Source organism: Octopus bimaculoides, chromosome Z, assembly GCF_046866305.1.
Source record: "Octopus bimaculoides isolate indiv1 chromosome Z, ASM4686630v1, whole genome shotgun sequence".
In the NCBI taxonomy this organism is placed as follows: Eukaryota; Metazoa; Mollusca; class Cephalopoda; order Octopoda; family Octopodidae; genus Octopus; species Octopus bimaculoides.
The window spans coordinates 27,844,102-27,870,034 of NC_142944.1; the positions used below are offsets into that span (position 1 = coordinate 27,844,102).

General features: G+C 33.6%; 1 protein-coding gene across 2 annotated transcripts in view; it reads right to left on the minus strand.

Moving 5' to 3' along the window:
- Positions 1–1,577: 1,577 nt before the first annotated feature.
- LOC106883551 (uncharacterized) overlaps positions 1,578–25,933 on the minus strand; it is a 36,271-nt gene continuing 11,915 nt past the window's right edge. Inside the window, exons 3-21 of one of the 2 annotated variants that reach the window (XM_089365001.1) lie at positions 22,067–22,153; positions 21,604–21,656; positions 21,452–21,518; positions 18,580–18,800; positions 17,392–17,429; positions 16,654–16,798; positions 14,452–14,637; positions 14,168–14,215; positions 13,003–13,172; positions 11,245–11,431; positions 7,260–7,355; positions 6,942–7,022; positions 6,659–6,718; positions 6,364–6,531; positions 5,395–5,649; positions 3,838–3,909; positions 3,639–3,677; positions 1,863–2,045; positions 1,578–1,721 (exon numbers count right to left, since the gene is read on the minus strand). In XM_089365001.1, coding sequence (XP_089221127.1) covers positions 1,593–1,721; positions 1,863–2,045; positions 3,639–3,677; positions 3,838–3,909; positions 5,395–5,649; positions 6,364–6,531; positions 6,659–6,718; positions 6,942–7,022; positions 7,260–7,355; positions 11,245–11,431; positions 13,003–13,172; positions 14,168–14,215; positions 14,452–14,637; positions 16,654–16,798; positions 17,392–17,429; positions 18,580–18,800; positions 21,452–21,518; positions 21,604–21,656; positions 22,067–22,153 — 2,285 coding nt within the window. In that variant the 3' untranslated portion in view covers positions 1,578–1,592. The remainder of the gene's footprint in view (positions 1,722–1,862; positions 2,046–3,638; positions 3,678–3,837; positions 3,910–5,394; positions 5,650–6,363; positions 6,532–6,658; positions 6,719–6,941; positions 7,023–7,259; positions 7,356–11,244; positions 11,432–13,002; positions 13,173–14,167; positions 14,216–14,451; positions 14,638–16,653; positions 16,799–17,391; positions 17,430–18,579; positions 18,801–21,451; positions 21,519–21,603; positions 21,657–22,066; positions 22,154–25,933) is intronic. The other variant, XM_089365002.1, reaches the window with a different exon arrangement.

Below are 25,933 nucleotides of genomic sequence, written 5' to 3' on the forward strand. Positions count from 1 at the left end.
GAGCCTAGTATAGCCACTGGCTCTCCAGAACTCAGTCAAACCATCCAATCTGTGCCAGCATGGAAAACGGATGTTAAATGAAGATGAAAGAAATGAAGGCCGTCATGCACTAAAAAAATTGAGAAGTTAAAATAAAACCTGTAATTGGGAGCAAATTAGAGAAAATTAACAAATAGTTGTCTAAATAGAAATAGAAGAAAAAATCCCATTAATGTCACAAAGAAATTTAGAACCTTGTTTTGAACTATCTTGGCTCTCTTTCCATTGATATTATAAAAATTACTCACCAGCATAATTAAAATAAATATTATTGTTTAACATATATATGTTTCATGAAGTCATTAGTCTACAACAAAATACCATTTCACAATTAGTCAGCTGCTACAATACTTCTCCTAGCCAAATTACCATGTCAAAATTATAAAACTGCAACAGGTTTCATTTGTATATATTTGTAAATATACTGTTCTGATATATATACATGCTAAACAAATCCCTATATATATATATATATATAAAAACATCACCCTTTCAAAGCCTAGCCAGGCTCATGGGCCCGGTTTCCATGGCATATGTGTTCCCCCCACTGGACGGGACACCAGTCCATCGCAGCATTACTCAAGAAACAGGAAGAAAGAGTTAGAGAAAGTTGGGGCGAAAGAGTACAACAGGGGTCGCCACCACACCCTGCCAGAGCCTCATGGAGCTTAGGTGTTTTTGCTCAATAAACACTCACAACGCCCAATCTGGGAATCAAAACCGCGATCCTCCGACTGCGAGTCCGCTGCCCTAATCACTGCGCCTCCATATATATATATATATATATATATATATATATATATATATATATACACTGAGGGTGATAAATTGAATATTAATTTCAATTTAGCGTGCCAGAGCTGAAACATTCTGAAAATATCCCCAATGTAATCAGTAGAACTGTATGCACGTCTAAAGCTAAGTACACAATTCGTGTAGAGTTCTGAAAATTATACTGATTTTAGAACGGATTGTGCTGATGAACCACAGATGATTTTACTTAAGTAAAAGAGTTAATGGAGAAACTGGTACACAATTAATTCTTTATTTTTATATATTTTTCATTTTGTCCTGCCCGCCTAAGCTCTGTGTATTTTTGCTGAATTTTTTCTGGAGAACATGATTTTTCTTTTGTGGTTGGGTCGTTGATGACCTCTTTCTAGCATATTGGATGACCACCTGGTGGTCATCCCTTCTTATAGGCATGTATATATATATATATATATATATATATATATATATATATATATATATGTATTTATGTGTAACAGCTTAACAAAAATAAGTACTGGGGTTAATTCATTTGACTAAAAATTCCTCAATGTAGTGCTCCAGTATGGCTGCAGTCAAATAATTGAAACAAGTAAAGGATAAAAGATATAAACCAACCTTTCTTCATAAAATCTATACCATAAAAACTGTATCAATGTATACAGCTCTACATTCAATATCCAAAGGAAACCCTTCCAGTTATTGAATTGTTGATAAATTGAAGGTAACCCCCAAACTGTTAGCATTAAGAATAATAGCATTTATGTTTTAACATAATGAAATTATTTAGCCAAAAACAATGGAAAAAAATTAATGATAATTTGTTTCTTAGCGCAATAAAGATAAGCAAGCACTAAGCATATAGTAAACAAACTTACTTGCTCTATTTTCTGTGTTGAATTACTTGATTCCTGTGTGTTTTAAAAAAATGAGAAAAGAAGTTCACATTATTCAATACAGTTTGTAAGGTATTAGTGAAATATAAAGTTTCACATTTATAATGCATGGCTGAAGAAGATTTTAGAAGCAAACATTCATGAAAAGTAACTTACCCTCACAGATAATTTTTGTTTTAGATTTTCAACTAGTTTCTGCTCTTGAGATAATGCATCTTGTCCAGTCTTGATAATTCCATTAAGCTTTACAACAGTTTGTGCTAAATCTCTGTTCTTCCTTTGTTCTTCCTCAATTAAGGCTTGTTGTTTACTTACTTCTGATTTTAAGTATTCTAAAGACTACAAATACAAATATAAAATGAATTTATGATTAAAAGAAATTACAAGCACTGCAATTTTGCTGGAATACATGGCATATAAACAAGTTATTGGAAAGTAACAAATCATTATGTGTTACTACTATGCTTCTATGAGCCAATGAGCATGCCTCTATACAGTCATTTAACCTACTACAAATAGCATCTAAATCTCACACTTGATATCCCACCTTTTTAAGTGAAAAATATATACATTAGATCATAGTCAATTTTACTTCTACAACAACAGGATGGTTGCATAAATAGAGAAGTGAGGTTAACTAGTTATACTCATGACAAATTTTAGTTCAATACTTAAAATTAACAAATAATTCAGTTATTTGGTGTTTTTTAATTTATCAACTGTAAATGCATGATACGCCTATCTAAAGTATTTGTTTACAGCTAAGTGGACTGAGTATATAAGCATTGAGCTAACCAATACTGAGCAGATGAATTTAATAAATAGAAATTGTACTAAGCCAGTTGTGTGTGTAGTAAGTAAGCTTTGTATGTGACAGTGATACTAAAAGTAATGCATATTATGAGTACACTAGAAATAGACTATTTCTAGAGCACTGTTTCTATTGACTACTTCTAGTGAACTATCTGAGCAGTTTACAGAATCTATTTCTGGTGTGCTCATAAAACAAATCCCATCAGTACCTCTGTCACATACAGAGCTTACTTTCTAAGATTGTTATTCTGAAAGAATACTAAGCAGGATAAGAAAAGTTGGAAAAAAGATCAGGGAATTATTACTGCAACAGAGAGTGAAAGACAGATTGTATGACATTTGTATTGAACTCTTCTACGAGCTTTGTGACATATGGGCTTTGAATGCTTTGCTTCAATGCATGTGTAATGTTAGAAGAATTTGATGCAGTGTACAAGAGAGGAGATTGAGCTGGTAGGGGCTTGTGATGCATATGGAGGATGACTGCTGCATAAAAAAGTCTCAAAGTAAGGGGAGCCCATTAAACAGGAACATTTGCTAGAAAACTGTAAAGGGTCACCTGAAGATGATAAAGGACCATATTGACTAGTGATGTGCAGCATTACAGATCTATTCACTCATGAAAAAAATGCAACTTAAAAGATAATAAAACAGCTGTAATATATATACATGTATATATACTACTTTCCACCAAGCCCACTTATCGCCATCATCTTACATCCCCTGTTCACAACTCCCTTCTCTTTGTTATTCACAGTACATTCTTTTGTTACCCAAAACTTTTCCCTTTACCTCACTACCCACCCTTAAACCACTAGAATGCTCACTGACCTTTCCTTCCCTTGCTTAACTCACTCAGTTTTTCTCCCATCCCTCTCTACTGTCTTTCACAGCATTTACACTGCTCTTCTCCCTACTTTTATGGTACTCTCCAGTGTCTACTTACCTCTATGGTACCCTTTTGAAGCTGTGGAATAACAGACCTCTTACTTGAATGAAAAAAATGAAGTATAAAGGCATGCTACATGTTCTTACTGTTTTAGAAACTGATCTATCTAATGTGTATGCACACATGTGAAAGAGGAATTATATTAGAAATGAATTGACAAAGATACTTACTGTTTGCTTTTCTTTAAGAATTTGTATCTCTTTCTCTGCCTAAAAATTAAAAAAAATTGAGCCTATTTATTTGTACCATTTTTATTATTAGTTAACTGGTAAGAAATAATATATAATTGGTAAGAAATAATATATAATAAAGCAGTATGAAAAATTATTTCTTGAAAGAAAACAGGTAGAGAAAGACCATTATATAAACCTCTGCTAAAGCATGTTTCCATTTTTCCTCTTCTTCCTCAACACTTTTTTGGAGCAATTGTAATTTTTCATCCTGAATATATAAAAATATTTTTAACCTGAGAAATCATTTTTAAAACTTCAAATCAAACTACAAAATAATTTAAAATCCTTTATGTTAAGTAATTCAGAATCGCTTTTTTAAAAAATTGAAACAAAATATGAAATAGTTTAACAGTTCTATAAGGGAACAATTTATGATTATTCTTGGATACTAATTTCCATATTTCCGTATCTAAAAGAATATTGAAAAAACAATTAAGAAATAATCATCGTAATGCAAAAAGTATTTTTGTGTCTTAAAAGATAATCAAGAAGAAAGATAATTATCATCAGGTTTTAGCTTCTTCACAGTATGGAAGAAATCTGAAAATAACCAACGTAGAAAGAAAATTTTTGAAGAAAGAATTTTGAAGCATTAACATATTATACTGTGTCTGTCAGGTATGCAACTAGATTTATAATGTACCTATTCCAATAAATTGTGATTAGCACAAAATAGTCTGTTATTTCAAGAAAATTAAATGACCTAACTATCTTTGGACATAACAGTCATCCTATCTCACCTAACACTATTTAAAATTACAAATGCAATATTAAAATTGAATTATAAATTGAAAAAATGCAGTTTTCTTTTCTACAAAAGTTTTTAATCTACAACAGAGAGGTAATTTGTGATTGAAATAAGATGCAAGTGCCTCTGTTTTCTGATTTTAACTGTCATTTTTATCTGTTACAATATCTTTATTATTATAGATTTTATAAAACAATGGTCTTCATCCACATAACATACCCATTTGTTTTACGTCAACCACCAAAATTTCTCAGATTGCAACAACTTTCTGTTTCAGTTAATTAGAACAGGCTAATACAACATCCCTTTCAAGAACTGGGGTAGTTCTTAAAATGACTAGTTCTTCAATCTTGATACAGCATACTTAAGCTGTATAGAACATTGCTCATCAATGTTACTATTATTACACACAAGCAATCTATTTAGTTAGAAGTTTTGGTCAATAATTAAGTTGCATTATATAGGAAGTAAACCATCAAAATTACTCCAGCCTAGTTACAATGCCTAGATTATATACAATGAATAAAAAAACTTTTTGCAAGTGTTTATATCCGTTACTGCTTGTGAGTTAGTCTGTGTCATTTTATAACAGCCACTATAAAACCATTGTCATTTAATGTCCATCTTCCATGCAGAATGGGTTAATATATTTTTTCAATTCAATATTCAGATTTACTCATAGATAATTATTTAAGACCAATAGTTAAATCATCTAAATACCAAAACAGAAAATATTTCCACTGTTCTTTTGTAGCTGAATTGTATAATATTGCATTAGAAATATAAAAGAAATTTCAATAATGAACTCAATATACTGAGCTAACAATCTGCATCCCTAATCATATCTAAAATATGCTAACAATGAACGCCATTATTAATATGAAATTTAGAACAAGAGCCCAGCATATGCAACCCCACAAAAATAAATAAAAGAAAGAAGCTTACAGTGATTAAAAAAAGATTTTGATATTCTTTGAGTTTATTTTCTAATTTAATCTTATCTTCAGGTGCTTCTGCTAACCGCATGTTCAATGAGTTAACATGCTCTTTTAACTCTTTATTTTCTACTTCATTATGTTGCAAATTTGAGTGTAAAGCCTCATACATTTTTTTAAGATCTGAATATTTCTTCGTTTGGATAGCTAATTCATTAGACAATTCCAATGATTTTATTTCGTAAGTTGACTGTAATTCTATAAACTGAAAATAAAAGGTAAATATCAATAAAATATGCTTAACTTTTTTGGCAAATATATTACACATGAAAACTAAAGATAGTTTAATAATTCAATTTCTAGTGAAGCAAAAATCTTTTCTCTTCACTAATTCGACAACTACTTGGCAAGAAAGTTATAATGGACTGAAGCTTTGGCCTTAGAATTAACATTTTGTACATATTCTTCTTAAAATTTCAGAAGAAAAAAATTTACTTTTCCTAAGCACCTTATGAACTTCACTGCACAATTGGAGGATTCCAGAAAAAACTCCAAATAAAGAAAAGGCAGAAAAATGTTTTTGGCAAAGGTCAACAAATGGGATGTGGATTGTCAATTACCTCAACCACAGTACTTGAATGATGCCTAACTCCAAAAGGATGAAAGGCAAAGTTGATATTGGTGGTATTTGAACTCAAAACAAAGGGCTAGAAAAAACGCCTCTAAACAATTTGTCTGGTCTGCTAACAATTCTACTAAATATATCAATTCCTAGCAATTAATATTGCCAGGAATTATTATATGCTTATTATGTAAGTGGCACCACAAAACTATCAAGGTCTTGGGTATTTTGCCAAAAAAGTGTGTGCCTGTGCATAGAAGCATACACAAAGAGCGTTTTAATGTATATGCCCAAACATACAAGTTCTCTAAGACATTTGTTGATATAAAATGTATAGAAAAATAGAAGAAAAATTACCTTAGTTTCTGATTCTTTTAATTTATCAGATATTTTTATTTGAAGATCTTTTTCAGTCTTTAATTGGGCAGCTAATTCTGTTGATTCCTTCATAGCCACATCAAGCTTTTTTTCGAATAATTCTACATTTTTTGTCATTTCTTTCAAATCAGAAACTGGTTCATCAGCCTATAAATATGTGTTATGTAAATGAGTACTTTGCACTGTAAAAAGATTTACTAACATAGCAATTATGAATGCTTAGATATTAAATTTCTTTACAATTATTTAGAAAATAAATTATTTTAGTAATTACTTTAGATTTTAAGAATTCAACGGCTTTCTGTTCAAATGTTTTCATCCAAATTGTATGTTTCTGAAAATAGATAAGTTAAACAAATAAAGATTTAGTGTGCGGTGGAAAGTAATATTTCTTTTACATCCATTTCTCCTTCCCGGAAACTTAGCAACATCCATATTTTTATTTTCAATCATTATTACAATCTAAGCCTAGAATTTGATTTTTCAACTTTCAAAATATATGAAACAACTGAATCCTTCTTCTACTCACTAAATCTATTTACAAGTCAATATCTTACCAATGATTTATCAACAGTTATACTTGGAAAGATACTCTGTAATAGTGCTCTGTCATGTGAAAAAGTATCAGCAGCCTGCATCTGAAGAACAAAATGAGGATTGTTAGCAGTATTTTCATAATTTATTTTGAATAAGAATTTAAAAGAATAAGCTGAATACATTTCCAAATTTAAAAACCCCACAAAAATTTTAAATAGTTAAATTGAACAGGTCTTGCATTTACCTATAGGTTATTCCCGTAAAACAAATGACCTTTTGTGAATATGTTCACTGAAACCTGCTAATAATCAATATAAAAAAAAATTTATACAACTTACTTCAGCAGTACATACAGCATCAACAATTTGCTGTTCTGTAGACTTCTCAGACTCAGCTACAGCTTCCATTGCTTTCCAGTTCTTTTTTCTGAGATCCTGAAATAAAATAGTTTAAAATAACAATCATACATCATATATTAACCATATAGGCATAGGCATGGCTGTGTGGTAAGAAGCTTGCTTCCTGCGCATGTGTTGGTCAGTGTTTTCTTTGCACTGCTAGGAGTCACGTCACTGTACACCAACGTCATGAATTATTGAACAAGTGAAGCACAACTACAAGGTAAGACATTTGTTTTTTGGGGATTCACTGGGGGTTTGTTGCTCGTGTTTGTTTATTTTGTCAATCAAGAAACTACCACTGGGTTCCACGCATCTGTCTGCCTGTGGTTGTGCTTAAAGTCTCACTTAACGGTGAGAAGTGTATTGGTGGGGTGTATCCCTCTGCCTATAATTGTGCTTATTTTTTGTGTCCTTACCAAGAGGATTACTGAGTTGGCCAGGAGTACCAGGATGGCCAGAATAATTTGCTGTGTTTTTTTAACTGTTTCTTGTCTTCTTCCTTCCTTCCTGCATTTTTTTTTTTTTAACTCTGTGAACTTATGTTTTTCGTGAACTTTTTCAAAAAAGACATGACAAAGAAGACAAATAATACTGTGTTGGAGTGGGACATTGTCCCACCCAAACAGTGGATGAAAGACTTTGAAGAGAGGACGGTGGTGTTAAGGACTTACTCAAAGTCACTCAACATCATTGCCCTCTTCCAAAAGACTCAAATTGAAAAAGAGTTGTCAGAATATTTGCCAACTATTAAATTCATCTCCAGTGGGGTCAAATATGCAACGGTGTGGTTGCTACTTGATATCCATGAGGAGGCTCGCAAATTTGCGAGCTAGCCCTTAGAGGGCAAAGAGATTTTGTTTCTTCCCATGTATAGTGGGAAGAAGTTGACAAGAGGTTGGGTCAGCGGGTTGCCACCTGGGATAGAACCCGAGTGGATAGAGGACACTATCTGCTGGAGTCTGTGTGGCAGTGGATCCAAGCTGCTTAATGTTAAAATTTTGCCAGCGGCTGATTGGTTGGGTCAAAAGCTGTTTTGACTTTGTGGACCCAATCAGCCAAGCATCTGGATTTTCCAGATTTTTTAAAACTGGCCAGTTGCAGGTACCCGGTGATTCTTGAGGGAGCCCCCCCCCCCACAAGTGTCACCTGTGCCTGGAACCGGGCCACATCAAAAAGAACTGTCCCCAGGACCAGAGTAGGGTCCTGGAACAGTTGGTTGTGGAAGAGCCCCCACTTCCTCCTCTGGAGGGAGAGATGGAGGTAGTCGAGGAGGTAGAGACCTCCCCGGAAAAAAAAGGGAAAAAAGGAAGAAGGTGGGCAACAATGGTTGCTCACCGAAGGACCCTAAAGCTGCGGGAGGGAGCGATGATCCTTCGGTTAAGGCAAAGGAACCACCTCCTCCCGTACCAAAGACAAAAAAAAGAAGAAAAAGTATGGGACAGTGCCGGCGGTTTGCAGTACACTGCTGGCATGTCCTGAAACCTTGTTGGTGGGAATTGTGCCACCAACGGAGGAAATTGTGGACCCTCCCAGTGTAATAAATGAGGAATTTGTGATCTTCTTTCTTAAGGGAGAGGCCATAGAGAACTTTGTAAGGAATTTTGAATTTTGCTAAGAGGCTTAGCACCACAAGTTGAATATTTTCTGAACTTTTTTGATTGATAAGAGGCTCAGTACCTCAATTTGTAATTATTGTAAGAGGTTCACAACACCTCATTTGTGTTAAAAAAAAAAAAAAAGAACAATGTTCTCAAGAAGCATTGATCGGCGGGCGTCGTCTGCTTCTCTCATCAATATCATTATTTTGCTCATCATTCATTTCATTTATCTTGTTGTCCAGCCCGCACTTGCTCGTCTTTATGGCAAATTTAATGAAATAAAAAAGCTTGCTTCCCAACCACATAGTTCTGGATTCAGTCCCACTGTGTGACACCTTGGGTAAGGTCTTCCTCAGGCTGACCAAGGCTTTGTGAATGGATTTAGTAGACAGAAACTGAAAGAAGCCTGTCATATATATGTGTGTATGTGCCTTTGTGTCTGTCCCCCATCACCATTTGACAACTGGTATTGGTGTGTTTACATCCCCATAATTTAGAAGTTTAGCAAAAGCGATCGATAAAATAAGTACTAGGCTCAGCAAAATAAAAAAGAAAATAAGTATTGAGGTCAATTCATTTGACTAAAAATTCTTCAAGGCAGTGCCCTAGCATGGCTGCAGTCTAATGACTGAAATAAGTAAAAGATAAAAAATATAGTGAAAAACAATTGGTTGAGTAAGAAAGAAGTAAAAAGAAGTTGGGGAGTTGTTGTTTCTGTCAACAAAGAATTTGAGAGAAAAAAGATTGAAGTAAGTGATGCTTCAAGATTGTGAGGTAGGAGCGTTGAATGTGAAAGAATTAGAAATTGCGGAGAAATGTGAGGAGTATAATCTTATTCTGGATGAAAGTGGAATATTAAAGGTAATCAAATCATGCTGGAGAGCTGACTGGGTGGTATGGACACATAGGGAATAGCTGAGTACTAGTGAAAAGTTATGTCCTCTCAATGAGGGAACATGAGGAAGATGTTGATTTCACATGTGAGAAAAACTAGGGTCACAGCTGAAGATATAGACACAAAGATGAAGTAACAAATGACAAATTAGTGACAATATACTCTACATTAGGCCTGTTCAAATCAGAACAGCTTGAAAAAAAAAAAAAGAAAAGAAACTGGCATAAGAAAATGAGGAGATTGATGTAATTTGAGAATTTAGTACAACTGGAATGTTAAGTCAGTCACATACAATGAATTAAGTTATAAAGTAATATTTTTTCAAACAATATTTCTTATGAATGGATTAACACAGATTTTCAATGTAAAAAGAATATAAAACATAGCACCAATCTGACACAAAGCAATAGGCTGAGATAGAGCAATAGGTTCACTAAAAGAACTGGAACCAAGTATCTTGTCTATTGAATAACCTCTCAAATTAGGTACTTAAAAGTGTACAGTAATGCCTCAATATACAAGTTAATTTGTTCCCAGAGGCCACTCATAAGGCAGAGCAATTATTTCTCATTGTAGCAATGTTATAAATTGTAATTCATTCCCAGAAACTTATAATACTCATAAATAAATAGCAATAAAACAACAGCAGTGTGTAAAGAATATTCTATGTAAAGTAAAAAGAATGTAAAGCTCATTTATAATAAAAAGTATTATTATCACAATTGTTTTTCTGAATCACTTTCACTCACTCTAGACTTGCGCACACCATTGCTTGTAGGCACAATCACTGATTCACAAGCACTCACAGCTGGACTTGTAGGTTGCTTTTTTTAAAAAACAAGTCTAGAGTTGTTTGCTTAGAAGCTTTCTTTTGCTCTCTATAAATTTCTTGGTAACATGCAGAAGCATTTGTTATGGTAGCAGAAACTTCTGCACTTTGTTCAAAACTTGGACCTTGTGGTTGAAAAAATTTGGCTCAATATATAAAAGTGAGCTGAAAAATTAATCTTGTAAACCCAGGGTCTTGTAAAGCAGGTCCTCGTAAAGTGAGGTATTACTGAATTTAAAGATTAGACATGTCACTATAGTCAGTTAGCATAAGATTCTTAGCAGTGCATTTAATTGAAGGATTTACTTCTCAAATGTTTCAATTGAGATGAAGTACCTGGCTGTGTTACATGTTAGAATATATTATATGGAACTTAATCTAATCTACTATGCTAAGTAACTGATAAGTTGTCTTGTAGAGATAAAGATAGTTACAAATAGGTTTAAGTACCTAATTTGAAACTTGCAGGTAATATATAATATAATAATATAGTAATCCAACAAGTCTTGTCAGTAAGCCTGTTTTAATCTCATGTTTATACTTATAAAATTTAATATCTATATTTTTTTTTCTGAATATAAAACAAAATTTCCTACTCACATCATTTTTAGCATGCCAGACTTTAATTTCCTTTTTTAATTCTTCAACTTCTTTAATATTGTTGTTTAATTTACATGTTAAGGCTCCAATTTCATTATCTTTCTCTTCTACTCTGGCTGTAGCCTCAGTCTCTTGAGTAGATAATTCAGAAGTTAGCCGCATTATTTCAGAATTCTTTTCTCCAAGACTGTAATTATATTTTTTTTTTAATTAATAAACTTGAATAAAAAGAATGAATGGAGACAAGTTACTAATTACACACACATCTGTACCCTGCACACACACACATGTACAAAAATATTTAGTAGTGTTTACATATTTTCTAATATTCATTTATAGTAGAGTAACTGTTCAAAAGTAAATTTTTAATCATTTAGCAATTTTTGAAAATATTTCCTTACACTTCTGAGGTTATTAAATGTACTTAAAGAATAACCAATACAAATAAGTGACTCTTTATTTGAGACAACATCCAGGGCCAATGGCATGATTATATATACACTCAGTCCACTCTGGTAGCCAATGAGAACAGTGTAACAAAATCTTGACTGGCTTTTCTTGTTACAAGGATAATTAATGAAACAGCACAATACAAGATCTTAAGAGTTAATTTTTATACAAAATACCCCTTTTGGAGGGCATCCGTGAGAGATTTAAAGCCTTAAATTGATTGAACAGGAATTTAGTTAAGATATAGTACCAGTACATAAAACCAATGGTGTTATATCTATGATGAAACATAACAATAGAAGTTTGGAGAAAAAATAACACTCTGTATGGGGAAGGCACAAAAGCTTGGAGGTGCTAAAAAAATTAGGTGAAAATGAGTGATTTGTAAGGGCTGATTAAACAATGTACAAGAATGTTGCGAGGTTAAAATTAACAAAAAAGTTCATTAAAAAATCTGGCATACAAGTGTTCAATAAGATTTCTTTTAACCATTTTTATTTGTAGTTCTTAAATAACATTTCAGACTTGATTTACAATCTTAAGGCCTAAAGTCAGCATGCCTAAGATCAATGCTCCAATTTATTAATAGAATTCAAACTTAGTGAAAAATGAGCACTGAATAACAAAGATATTCAGATGTTGGACAAGTTATGATTAACTGGATGTTCTATGTAACTTTCATAAAAAAGGCTAAAGGCTGAAGGCTAAGCATTAAAAGTATAAGCTGAAGTGTGCATAAATGACACTAAACTGGTATGGTCATATGCATGGATAATGGATACGGAGGAAAAAAGAATCATGTTCTGATGATAGAAGGTATTTGTAGAAGGGAACCAAAGAACATATAGCAAGAATGGTGAGGACAAATCTTGAATGCAATAAATGATAATGTGACATAGCAGACCTGTCTACATCTGCAGGAAATGAACAATGAATGCTAAAAAAAATTACAATGGACCTGGCTTTTATCCAAAATATCTTGGATACTTTATTTTTGAATTAATTTGCCAAGAACAAGTGCATGCAATAGAGAGAACCAAACTGCTTTTATTACTGTGAAAAGACAATTTTCCACTTATACTAACAAAAAAAAAAAAAGACCCTTTGTATTAATGATTTGTCACTTTCAATGTTGCTTATAAAGTAGAATAAACCAACAAGAGCCTTTATAATCAACTGCTAGAAGTAGCAGCCAAATCTCCCTGCGTGAAAAAGAAAGAACACAATTATATCAAAGAAGAAATTTTGACCCACACCAAGAAAAAAAATGAAAAAGCATTTAGTAAGAAAATCCAGTCTTGCACTTACATTCGCTCATGTTCAATAAGTGAAATTTTGGTACAAGTAAATTTTTCCTCTTGAACGTCACCATTTGGGGCACCAGTTGGATCTTGGCGTTCAAGGGATGCCTCAATTGTTAGAGGATTATTCAGGTGCATATTTGTTTCCAGCAAACGTTTATTTTCCATTTTAACTAACTATAAGAAACATATTTCAAGAAAACATTGTAGTTGAAGATGCAATGCATTTAAAGAATGATGATGCAACAAGTTGACAATAACAAAGTAAAAGACGATATATGTTCATTCAAAGTGACTGAGTGAATAAGTAAGATAGTTTATACACGAGTACGCATGATTATAAATTTTCAGTTTCTTAATTTTAAACCAACTAAATTTTAACTGTACTAGAGTAATAATTGAATATTTAATTTTAAAAAAATATTAATTGCAATATATAAAGTCTATATTTCATGAAGTCTATTTTTCAAGTAATGACTGATTGCATTAGCAAAGTTATACTGAGTTTCTACTCAGTTTTGGTGTAATAAAAATTTCATACTTCAAGCATCCTTGTACATATGTTTGCCAAAAATTATTCCTGCTGTTATCTCTCCAGAAATATTGTTTGTGATTTCATGTTTTGATAAAAACTAAAGCACTGTTTTGCAAAACTTTCTCCAATGCTAATTTTATAAATTTCTACCTTTACCATTTAGATCTATTAACTTGAATCCTTTGCTATAGTCTCTATGCAATCCAGTTTCATCTGGAGCAGTTTTCGAATAATGCCACAACTGTGTTTTTCATTAGGAATACCTTTCTGCCTAATGATTAACTAAACAAATTACTTTTGTAGTGCCAAAACAAAGATTTCAGCATTTCCACAAACTGTCCTTGAAAAACCTACACCATACCTTGCTGTCATGCTTTACTCAATGTCTTTTACCCAACTTTTATAAATTGCATGCCTATAAATCATTCAATGACTTTTAGCTGGCATTTTTTCACAAGAGGAATCATTTCACACTTCTCAACATGTAAGCGACTAGTGAATTACCTTCAGGTAAGCTTTTCCAATTGTTTTTTTCTGTCCATATCAACTAGATTCTTCTAGCATTATGTTGCACTCAATAAAACTATTAGCCCTACAAGTTCTCAGGAAACTATGACAGTAAATGCAATATAATTACCAAAAGTTCTTTTTCAACTTCTTTAATTTTTTCACTGTTGTCAGCATCCTAATTAGGAAAAAAGAAAAATTAGAAATTAGTTTCATTTCTGAAATTTGAAGATTAAATAAGATGCAAGTTTACAGTCCTAAATATCAGTTTAATATTTTTGAAAAGAGTATATATTAAGAAAATTTTCAAAATTATCTTTCAAAATTTGGAATTCTTAAAAATAGAGAATTTATGTCAGCTTAAAGAAGCAACATTCAGAAAAAAAAATACAAAAATAAAAAAAGTTTATTTACCTTATTTTCTATTTCTTTATACAGGTCTTTCAACTGGATATTGAATGAAGCACACTGTTTTTCAGCCTGAGTTAAAGCATCATTGAGTTTGCTATTTTCTACACTTAATCTTGATTTATCATTTTGCAAATTTTTATGAGAAATTTGAAGTTCTTTCAGTCTCTTTGAATTTGATTCATTTTTAATCTGGAGGTAAAAATATACATTTATATTAAGTACTTCAAAAAGCTGCATTCAAATGATTGAATAAATGAAACAAAGTTTCATTCAATGTGAAAACATCCCTCCTATTAGATAACTGAAACATATTTAACAATACATTTACCAAAAATTAAATTAAATCAAAGAGGACTATTTTTCTATATATGTGGTCAGTATTTGAATGCATTTTGCACTACTATTGCAAGATATAGTTATCCTCATTCTTAGAAAACAGTTAGCTTTAGTATTAAAAATTGTTGCGATTGTATAGCACTAAGATATAGACAAATTTTTAGTTAGTTTTAAAACTGCTTGGTTCATCTCAAACTAGAAAATACTTTGTACACAATTTATAATGACTCCCTTTGTTCATGAAGGACTATGGTATTGCACCTAGAAAGTTCACCAAGGCACAAGTTTGGATAAGGTTGTTTATGGAAGATCAGCAGTCACCCTTGCATACCAGCCTCCCCTCACCACACCACCGATGTTACCCAAGAGAAGGGCAAAGGCCAATACAGCTTGGTACCAGTGATGTTGCAACTTATATCTACAGCTGAATGAACTGGAGTAATGTGAAATAGTGTCTTGCTCAAGAACAGAACACACAGCCCAGTCCAGGAATCAATCTCACTACCTCATGATTGTGAGCACAATGCCCTAACCACTGAGCTATGCACTCAGCTCATATTATCTTCATTACTATAGAAAGGATTTCCCTGTATCTAACATGAGTTACTGGAGTGATAATGTAGATGTGCTACACTTAATTTTTATACTTTTAGTGTCCTGTTTGCATATTGCTTTTGTAGCTATGCTTGATTAAACTGTAAATAGTACTGCACAAGCTGAGTTACCTCACTAGTAATAGTGCCACAAAATGAAGCCACAACACTATAAAATGGTTGATGAACAAGATGAGACAACATAGGCTCAAGAAAACCCTTGAGTCTTATTGGGATATGACAATCTCTAGTGCTGATACCATGATAAAACGCATCCAGTGACAGAAACCAAATAAAAAATTAAATGTGTGAGTGAGACAGTTTGTCTAGGAGTGTAGTAACTTCAAATAAGAGCCAGACTGATACATCCAGTCCATACCATCATGGAAAGCAGAAATACTTTCAAATAAACAACCTTGTTTGATATACTGTGTATATATGAACATTTGTAAATGTGGCAAATTGTAGCTTAGATCATGTATGCCTTTGTTTCCTAAACCTTGTTTCTATGCCTTTTAGTAGAAAATAAAGAGAAAAAGAGTTAGAGGAAAAGCAAAATAAAAGTATCACTTATGCTTGAAGCATCAGAAACTCTATAATGCAATTATGCTTATTGCATTTTGTTTTTGTGTCAAATGATTACATTTTGCAAAGCATGTTTATTCAATTAGCATATATCTAAGTTGATAAAAGCATATTTATTCTGCTTAGTAATTAGCTAAAATGTTTAGAGTTCATAGTTTCAATAGCTTAAAGTACTAATGATTATACACAATAATATCAATGAAGCAAACTATTAAAAAAATGACGATAACTAATTTTTTGGTGGTTGCATTTATTGGCAAGAGTGATAGCTAGTAAGTAGTACAGAATAAAATTCCTTGCAAGAGCTTTACATAACTAAAGGGATCTTAGCAGAAATAATTAGAAAAGTATTTCAATTTGCAAGATGATATTTCATAGTTTGTTTTGTTTTCCTTCAAGATTTGAACTTCGGTCAACACTACATCATCTGTGTATATCATTATCTTATGATACTATCAATAACGAGTGCTTTAATAACCAGTAAGGTAAATTTTTCTCAGTTTACTCTGCTTTAGATGTTAATCTGCATTGTTTTGCCATTATAGCAAAGCTAAGTTATACAAAAAAAAAATTTAAAACCTCTCAGTATTTGATATTATCCATGCATCCATGCTTACAGTGGTAATTACTGAAAACCATTATCAAATTTTTCAAAGTTGAATTTGAATGTTGCTTGAGTATTATTTCTTACTTTCTCAGCTTCTAGTTCCTTTATTCTCAGTTCAGATTTAGCTTTAAATTTCTCAGAAATTTCAAGCCTTCTGGAGTTTTTATCAAGTTCTTCTTCCAAAATATGAACTTTTTGTTCTAATTTCTTCTCTTCTGAATTATCAACACTAAAAACAATCAAGTAAAATTCAATCACAAAGAGAGATGTACAAAAAAAAAAAAAAAAGAAAAAAGTGAATTTAAAAGATAAATTACTTTAGGAAAATTGTTTAACAACTAATACTTTGAATGAAGCAATAAACCAATAGCGTAAATCTAGACTGAAAGCAATCTTCTCCATGTTAACATTTATAAGTAAGAAATCAATCAATAAATAAATGGACTACTAAAATTTATAAACAATTGTTCATAAGTATTTGTGAATAATACTTTTAGTTTATCCATATGTAAATTAAAAATGCTATTAGAATATTTTTCACATCTAATTTTGTGGTTTCCATGACATCTTGAATCTAACAAAAGTCTCAAAATCATTTAAAAATACAAATTTTGATTAAAAAATAGCAAATATTCACAATTCAATCTATTGTGTGGAAACTTTAGTGCTTTATTCAGAACTGCTAACTATAATCAAATACCTGGCTAATAATTTTTCTTTCAATTTATTTCAATTATATCCATTTTTCCAATGTTTTGAGTATCAAGTAAAACAATTACAGTTGTATTTAAAACTTTTGTACAAATGTTAACAGTAACTTACACAGGTTTGGGAGGGGGTCTCTTTAAAATGTTATTCTCCTAAGAAGGAAAAAGAGAAAATGTTTTATAGTATATTTTTAGCACAATGCTTCAGTAACAGAGTTTTAAGAATGAAAACTGACATTACTACATTCAGACCTAAACTTAAACCTTACCATTTGGTCCTTTTCATTAAAAATTAACTATTGTTAATAACATACAGCAGAATGGTCAAGTATAATAGATGAATTAAGCTCACAGCCATCTACTTCTACAATTTCCTTTTGATTTCCATTAGTAGCCATGTAACTGTAGTTTATTTCATTTGAACAGAATGTTGTAAAAGGCACAATGCATACATAAATCAGAGGCCTTATTTAAGCTTAATCAAAAGAAATCAGTAATATAGTAACCAAATCGATTTTAAAATGTATCCACTCTTCTATCATCAAGTCGTTAAACTTAGATAATTACAAGTGCAGGAATAGTTGTGAAATATTTTGGGTAAGTATCTTCTACTATAGAACCAGGCTGACAAATGCTGTGTGTGTATGTTTAGTAGACAAAAACTAAGTAGCTTGTCTTACATAAATGTGTGTGTGTTACTGAATGTTGATATTTCATGTGCAAAAATGTTTATAGTCCTTGTTGACACCATGATCAATCATTCTGCATTTTCAAAACCCTGTGAAATAAGAAATCCCTTCCTTCTAAAACAAAGGTTGATAACAGGAAAAGCATCCAGCTGTAAAAGCTTGCCTCAAATACATCCATGCTAGCAAATTAAATAAATGAACATGTGAATTAAAATATTCTTAACTGAATATGAATATAAATTTTCAAAGTTTGGCATAACAGAAAAGTGACATAAAAATATGTAACAAATTATCTAAATCAAAAGGAAAAAGAAAGATTTTCTATAACTGCTAGTTATATACAAACTGACTTATGGCTAATCTTAATTTGTTTGGTAGAAAATATTAAAATTAACCAGAACTGTAAAGTAGTTGCTTGGTAGAGTTATAAGAACAGACAAAATGTTTCTGACATTTACCTATGGTCTTTATGTACTAGATTCAAATGTTGCAGTCAACACTGCCTTTCATTCTACCTCAATCAATAAAGTACCAGTTAAGAACTACTGGAGTCGATCTAATATTCCTATAAAGCATTCTAAATATGAATGGAATTATAGTAGATGATAACTAACCTCAATAATTTTCTGATATTTCACCTTGTTGTTCTTGATTTGATTGGAGAGTTGATTAACCTTCTGATTTAAGTTTTCTTCAGTCTTTCTTTTTTGCTCTTGCAACTTTTCATTTTGAATACGAAGTTTTTGACACTCTTCTTCGTGTTGTTTCGCATCTTTACATGACTGTAATTTGATTCTAGCTAATTCTTGTTCAATTTTCTCTTTTTCATAGTTAACTAAGAGACAAAAAAATAAAAACTGCAGAAGTTTAAAGAAACAGAAATGTCTTTTTCGAAAAACAAGAATCTAACAAGACAACACTTTGATTCAAGATATTTAGTTTGTAAAATTAAGGTATTCTTTTCATAAAAGTACATAAATTTTGCTGTTCTTCTCCTACTTGGCAGCAATCATTGATAATTGTAGTCATTCTCCCTGAAATCACACCTTTTTGTATGAAATTTTTTTTGAAATTATAAACAGAAACAAATTTCAGATTCAGACTGTATTTTAAAACTGATTAAAAATTAATTTGGAAAAATAGCTGAAATTTTAGGATTGGGGTGGAAGTGGGGAGAATCACTTTTAAAATTTCACTATTGAATTGGGGATTATAATGGTGATTGATGATTTCCAAACTTTTTCTTTCAAGGCTCCTCCCATTGTTTTTACATATATAGTGCAGAAAAACACATTGGCCAAAATTGGCACTGAGTGGGGAAGGGAGGTTGGAAAAAATTCATAAATTTTCAAAAACAAGTTTCCCAGTGTTTTTAAATGCATAGAGCAAAAAAAATGGACAAAATCAATCCCAAAGTGGGGGAGGATTTTCATAAAAAGCTTTCATTTGTAAGAGCGTGGTGAAAAAAAAATCTGAAAAATTCCCATCAAAACAAGAGAAAATCCAACTTATGTGAGTACTATACTGAAAGTCTCCCAGGGAATTCTATTGTGAAAATTACAAGATTAGGAATGCTCAGTTGGAGAGGGATGCGATGGACAAGCCTGTATGCAAGGACAATCATGCTTTTACTTAGCTTGACATATCTTTTCAAGCACAGCAAACTACCAGGTGTCTTGGTTCCCTGTCATCCCCTCTGTGAATCCCGTCTGTAGATCCTTTCTCTTCACTTCATCTCCCTCCCTCTACAATTAGAGACAAGCACCTCTTGATGCAACTGTCTTTATTCATACACATTACATGGCCATACCAGCACAATCTTTTCTGTAGCATGTTACATCTGATACCTTGTATACTCAGATTTTTTCTTAAAATATTTACACTGTCGTATATGCACACTGACATTACCTGTCCTGCAGAGCAAACTGGCTTCATTTCTTTCAAGCCTTTGCACATCCTCAGTAGTCACAGCCTATGTCTCACTGCCATGAAGCATAGTTGTTCATACAGAGGCATCATACAATCTGCCTTTCACTCTAAGGGAGAGGCCCATCATTACTAACAGAGTTAGTAGATCTCAGAACTTCACCCAACCTATTCTTACTCTAGCAGCTATGCTTTCGGAACAACTTCCCCCACCACTAACTTGGTCACCTAAGTAATGGAAACTATCTACTACTTCTTAAGGATCCCCACTGACATTTAAGGGAGTCTATTTTTTGTACATTCCTGCACATCTGCGACATGTAAAAACTACTTTTTCTGTTGGTCTTCCAGTGATACTGCTGCACCTCTTGTGTGTCCATAACTTGCACTGGGTACACCTTATAGTTTCTCCTGATACCCTTTCTACATATCGAGCAGAGCCATCTTCCTGAAGAGATCTGTGATTTGTCTGTTTTACTACTTATTACTTTGGTTGTTGCTAAATTAACTCTTAAGGTCCTTTGATTCCAGTCAATGCTGCTATACCTGGAATTTCTTTAACTTTGGTAGGGATTCAGCAATAAGAACAAGGTCATCTGCATAGAGAAGCTCCCAAGGACTGCTAGTCTTAAATACCTCAGTAATAGCTTGAAGGACCATGATAAATCAGTGAGAGAAAAGTTGGACATAAGAAGCATCAGGTGTGTGCAAGAGAGACGACTATGTTGGTATGGTCATGTGTTGCATATGGATGAGGACAGCTGTGTGAAAAAGTGTACCACCCTAACAGTGGAGGGAACCTGTGGAAGAGGTAGACCCAGGAAGACATGGGAGCATGACCTTTGAATGTTGGGCTTCACAGAGGCAATGACAAATGGCCAAGACCTTTGGAGATATGCTGTGCTTGGACAACCCCGGCAAGCCAAGTGAGATCGTAGCCAATGCCTGTGTTGCATAACCAGCCTGTTTAAAAGTACCCTTCAATCATCAAGCAACATGCTGGTGGCATGTATAAAGCACCATTCGAGTGTGGTCGATGCCAGTGCTGCCTGACTGGCCCATGCCAGTGGCATGTAAAAAGCACCCACTACACTCTTGGAGTGGTTGGTGTTAGGAAGGGCACCCAGCAGTAGAAACCTTGCCAAATCAGACTGGAGCCTGGTGCAGCTTCCTGGCTTGCCAGTCCTCAGTCAAACCGTCCAACACATGCTAGCATGGAAAGCGGACATTAAATGATAATTATGATAGAAATAGTATTTGATTTTCAGGGAACAGTTCTTATAATACAGTCATTTTCTTGAAACAGTGAAAAATGAAATTCAGATAATGCATAACATGTTTGAGTCAAAGATTAAAATAGACAGTATTTAGAATACTCCCAACAACAACAAAAAGACAAATTCATTATTCACTAACAGAGTCCAATATACTTTATGAAATATTAACTTTGTTTCTAGGTGACACATACAAAATAAAGTTAAAGTTGTATGTGCTTAGTTTAAATTTTATAAAAATAGACACTTGCCAAAAAAAAAACAAAAAAAAAAAAAAGAATCAAACCTTTTCTTGTAAGTTTTTCTTCAAGTTCCTTTGGAAAAACCGACGCATATTCACCACTTGTGGCTTTCTACAAAACAGCAGTGAACATTTTAATAGACATTTTGTTCATAAGTTTCAATTTTTCTCAACTTTGATACATAAATTATAATTACCTTTTCTAATGCAGCTTCATTTGTTTTCTTGGTAATTGGTTGACTATCCACCTCTAAAAATATTTAAATTTGAAAATGAAATTTTCTACAATGATTGTTTAAAAAAAAATACAAAAATAGTCTACTCAATTGCTAACAGATATGTTTTTATCCAAGGTATAAACATCAATGTAAAAAGATATTCAGGTATCAAATATCATCACCAAACTAGATTGATGCACATTTATTGGATCTCACTTCAATATATCAGTAATTGCAAATCTTCATAAAATTTGATTTTCATCTAGCAATAGCATTAAATCAGATACAACTGATTAATTGGTAAAACTTTAATCACAGTTGCTGCTTTTAAAGTGGAAAAAGTTTTTAACTTATATAAAAACATTACAATACAAAACACTTATGTACCACAGAAAAAAGAACAAAAACAAAAAAGAAAGATATACACAAAAAAAATGCTTACTCTCAGTGGATGTTTTTTTTGACTTTTCTTTCCTTATACATTCTGATTCAGGTGAAGAAATATTTTTCCCAAAACACTTCTCAGAAGCTATATACAAAGATGATTATGAGAGTTAATAACATTACCAAAATAGTTTTAGAATACATATAATTTTTATTTAAGAAATTTATAAAGATGCTTTAAATATTTCTCATTTTGTAGTAGATGTAAAAGAAAACATAACATAGTAAATACTATAAGCAACAAAGAGTTAAAGAATGAATGACTGTTCAGATAGCTAAGTAGTGACAGTTGACAAAGTTATAGTGAAGAATATTAAAATAACTACCAAATATACCACACGTTCCTTAGGACTAAAATCGCATAGCCTTCTATTATTTTACTTCTTTCAGTCATGTAACTTCAGCCATGCTGGAGTACGAACTGTAGTTGAAGAAACCGACTCTGGGATTTCTTCTTTCTAAGCCTAGCACTGATTGTATTGGTGTGTGTTACCAAATGGCAAAGTTGCAGAGACAGAAACACAGTAACGTCAGTTGTCAAGTGATGGTAAGAGTACAAACACACTCACACACACAAATAGATACACATATATATATGTGAATATACACATACACATAAATACATATATATACATATACATACATACATGTATAAATACATATATACATGCATATATACAAAAATACACACATATATATACATATATATATAAGCATATATACATGTACATATATATGCATATTTATACATATATATATACATGTACACATATATATAAACATATACATGTACATATATACACATACATATATATATATACATGTACATATATATACACATACATATATATATATACATGTACATATATATACACATATATATGTACATATATATATATGTATATACATACATATTGTTACCAGTGTCGCCTTACTGCCACTTGTGCCAGTTGTATGTGGAAAACACCACTTCAGAGTGGCTGTTGCCAGTACCACCTGAGTAGCCCTTGTACTGGTGGCACATAAAAGCATCCACTACACTCTCAGAGTAGTTGGCGTTAGGAAGGGCATCCTGCTGTAGAAACCCTGCTAGATCAGTTTGGAGCCTGGTGCAGCCATCTGGCTCCCTTGACCCCAGTCAAACCATCCAACCCATGCCAGCATGGTAAGCGGACATTAAACGATGATGATACATATAAATATGCATATATACACATGTATATATATATATATATATATATATATATATATATATATATATATGTGTATATATATATATATATATATATATATATATATATATCATCATCATCATCATCATCGTTTAACGTCCGCTTTCCATGCTAGCATGGGTTGGACGATTTGACTGAGGACTGGTGAAACCGGATGGCAACACCAGGCTCCAGTCTGATTTGGCAGAGTTTCTACAGCTGGATGCCCTTCCTAACGCCAACCACTCAGAGAGTGTAGTGGGTGCTTTTACGTGTCACCCGCACGAAAACGGCCACGCTCGAAATGGTGTCTTTTATGTGCCACCCGCACAAGCCAGTCCAGGGGCACTGGCAACGATCTCGCTCGAAAATCCTACAGGAGCCAGTCAGGCGGTACTGGCAACGGCCACGCTCAAAATGGTGCATCTCATGTGCCACCCGCACAAGAACCAGTCCAGGGGCACTGGCAACGATCTTACTTGGCTTGCCGGGTCTTCTCACGCACAGCCCATTTCCAAAGGTCTCGGTCCGTAGTCATCGCCTCGGTGAGGCCCAATGTACGAAGGTCTTGCCTCACCACCTCAGCCCAGGTCTTCCTGGGCCTACCTCTTCCACGGGTTCCCTCAACTGTTAGGGTGTGGCACTTTTTCACGCAGCTATCCTCCTCCATTCTCACCACATGTCCATACCAGCGCAATCGTCTCTCTTGCACGCCACAACTGATGCTTCTAATGTTCAGCTTTTCTCTCAAGATACTTACACTCTGACGGGTATTCACATTGACATTACACATCCAACGGAGCATACTGGCTTCATTCCTTGCGAGCTTACGTATGTCCTCAGCAGTTACAGCCCATGTTTCACTGCCATGTAGCATGGTTGTTCGTACGCATGCGTCATACAGTCTGCCTTTTACTCTGAGTGAGAGTCCCTTTGTCGCCAGCAGGGGTAAGAGCTCTCTAAACTTTGCCCAGGCTATTCTTATTCGAGCAGCTACACTTTCAGCGCACCCACCCCCACTACTAACTTGGTCGCCCAGATAGCGGAAGCTATCGACTACCTCTAGTTTTTCACCCTGGAATGAGATAGAAGTTGTTTCCTGTTTGTTTGCAGTCTTTATTGCACCTGAACATCTGCCACAAACAAAAACTAACTTGCTAGTTAACCTGCCTTTGATGTTGCTGCACCTCTTATGTGTCCATAGCTTGCACCGGGTACATCTTATAGAGTTACTACCTACTCCTTTTCTACATACTGAGCAGGGCCATCTACCTGAAGGGGTTTGTGTTTTATCTACCTTCCTACTTATTAGGATTTTGGTTTTAGCTAGGTTGACTCTAAGGCCCTTCAATTCTAGACCTTGCTTCCACACCTGAAACTTCTCCTCTAGTTCTGATAGTGACTCCGCAATTAGGGCAAGGTCATCAGCATAGAGGAGCTCCCAGGGGCAACCTGTCTTGAACTCCTCTGTGATTGCCTGGAGGACTATGGTAAATAATAGGGGGCTGAGGACGGAACCTTGGTGGACCCCTACCTCTACCCGGAATTCATTGCTGTACTCATTTCCAACCCTCACCTTACTGGCAGCATCTCTGTACATGGCTCGCACAGCTCTCACTAACCATTCTTCTATCCCAAGTTTCCTCATTGACCACCAGATAAGGGATCGGGGGACCCTGTCAAAGGCTTTCTCCATGTCAACGAAAGCCAGGTACAGAGGTTTATCCTTAGCTAGGTATTTCTCTTGCAACTGTCTCACTAGAAATAAGGCATCAGTAGTGCTTTTACCTGGCACGAACCCAAACTGCATCTCATCTAAATTGATTCGCTCCCTAATTAGTTGGGCTATGACCCTCTCTGTAACTTTCATAACCTGATCTAACAGCTTGATGCCTCTGTAATTATTTGTATCTAAAGCGTCCCCTTTACCTTTGTAGCAGTTGACTATGATGCTGCTACACCAGTCATAGGGTATGACTCCTTCGTGTATCACCTGGTTCGTAATACGGGTGACTAGGCTATAGCCAACACTGCCAGATATTTTGAGCATCTCTGCAGTGATTCCTGATGGGCCGGGGGCTTTCCCAGTCTTCATACTCTTAATTGCTTTATCTACCCTGGTACTATATATATATATATGTGTATGTGTGTATATATATATATATATATATATATATATATATATATATATATATGTGTATGTGTGTGTATATATATATATATATATATATATATATATATATATATATATATATATATATATATATATATATATATATATATATATATATATATATATATATATATATATATGTGTATGTGTGTATATATATAGATATATATATATATATATATATATATATATATATATATATATATGTGTATGTGTGTATCATCATCATCATCATCATCGTTTAACGTCCGCTTTCCATGCTAGCATGGGTTGGACGATTTGACTGAGGACTGGTGAAACCGGATGGCAACACCAGGCTCCAGTCTGATTTGGCAGAGTTTCTACAGCTGGATGCCCTTCCTAACGCCAACCACTCAGAGAGTGTAGTGGGTGCTTTTACGTGTCACCCGCACGAAAACGGCCACGCTCGAAATGGTGTCTTTTATGTGCCACCCGCACAAGCCAGTCCAGGGGCACTGGC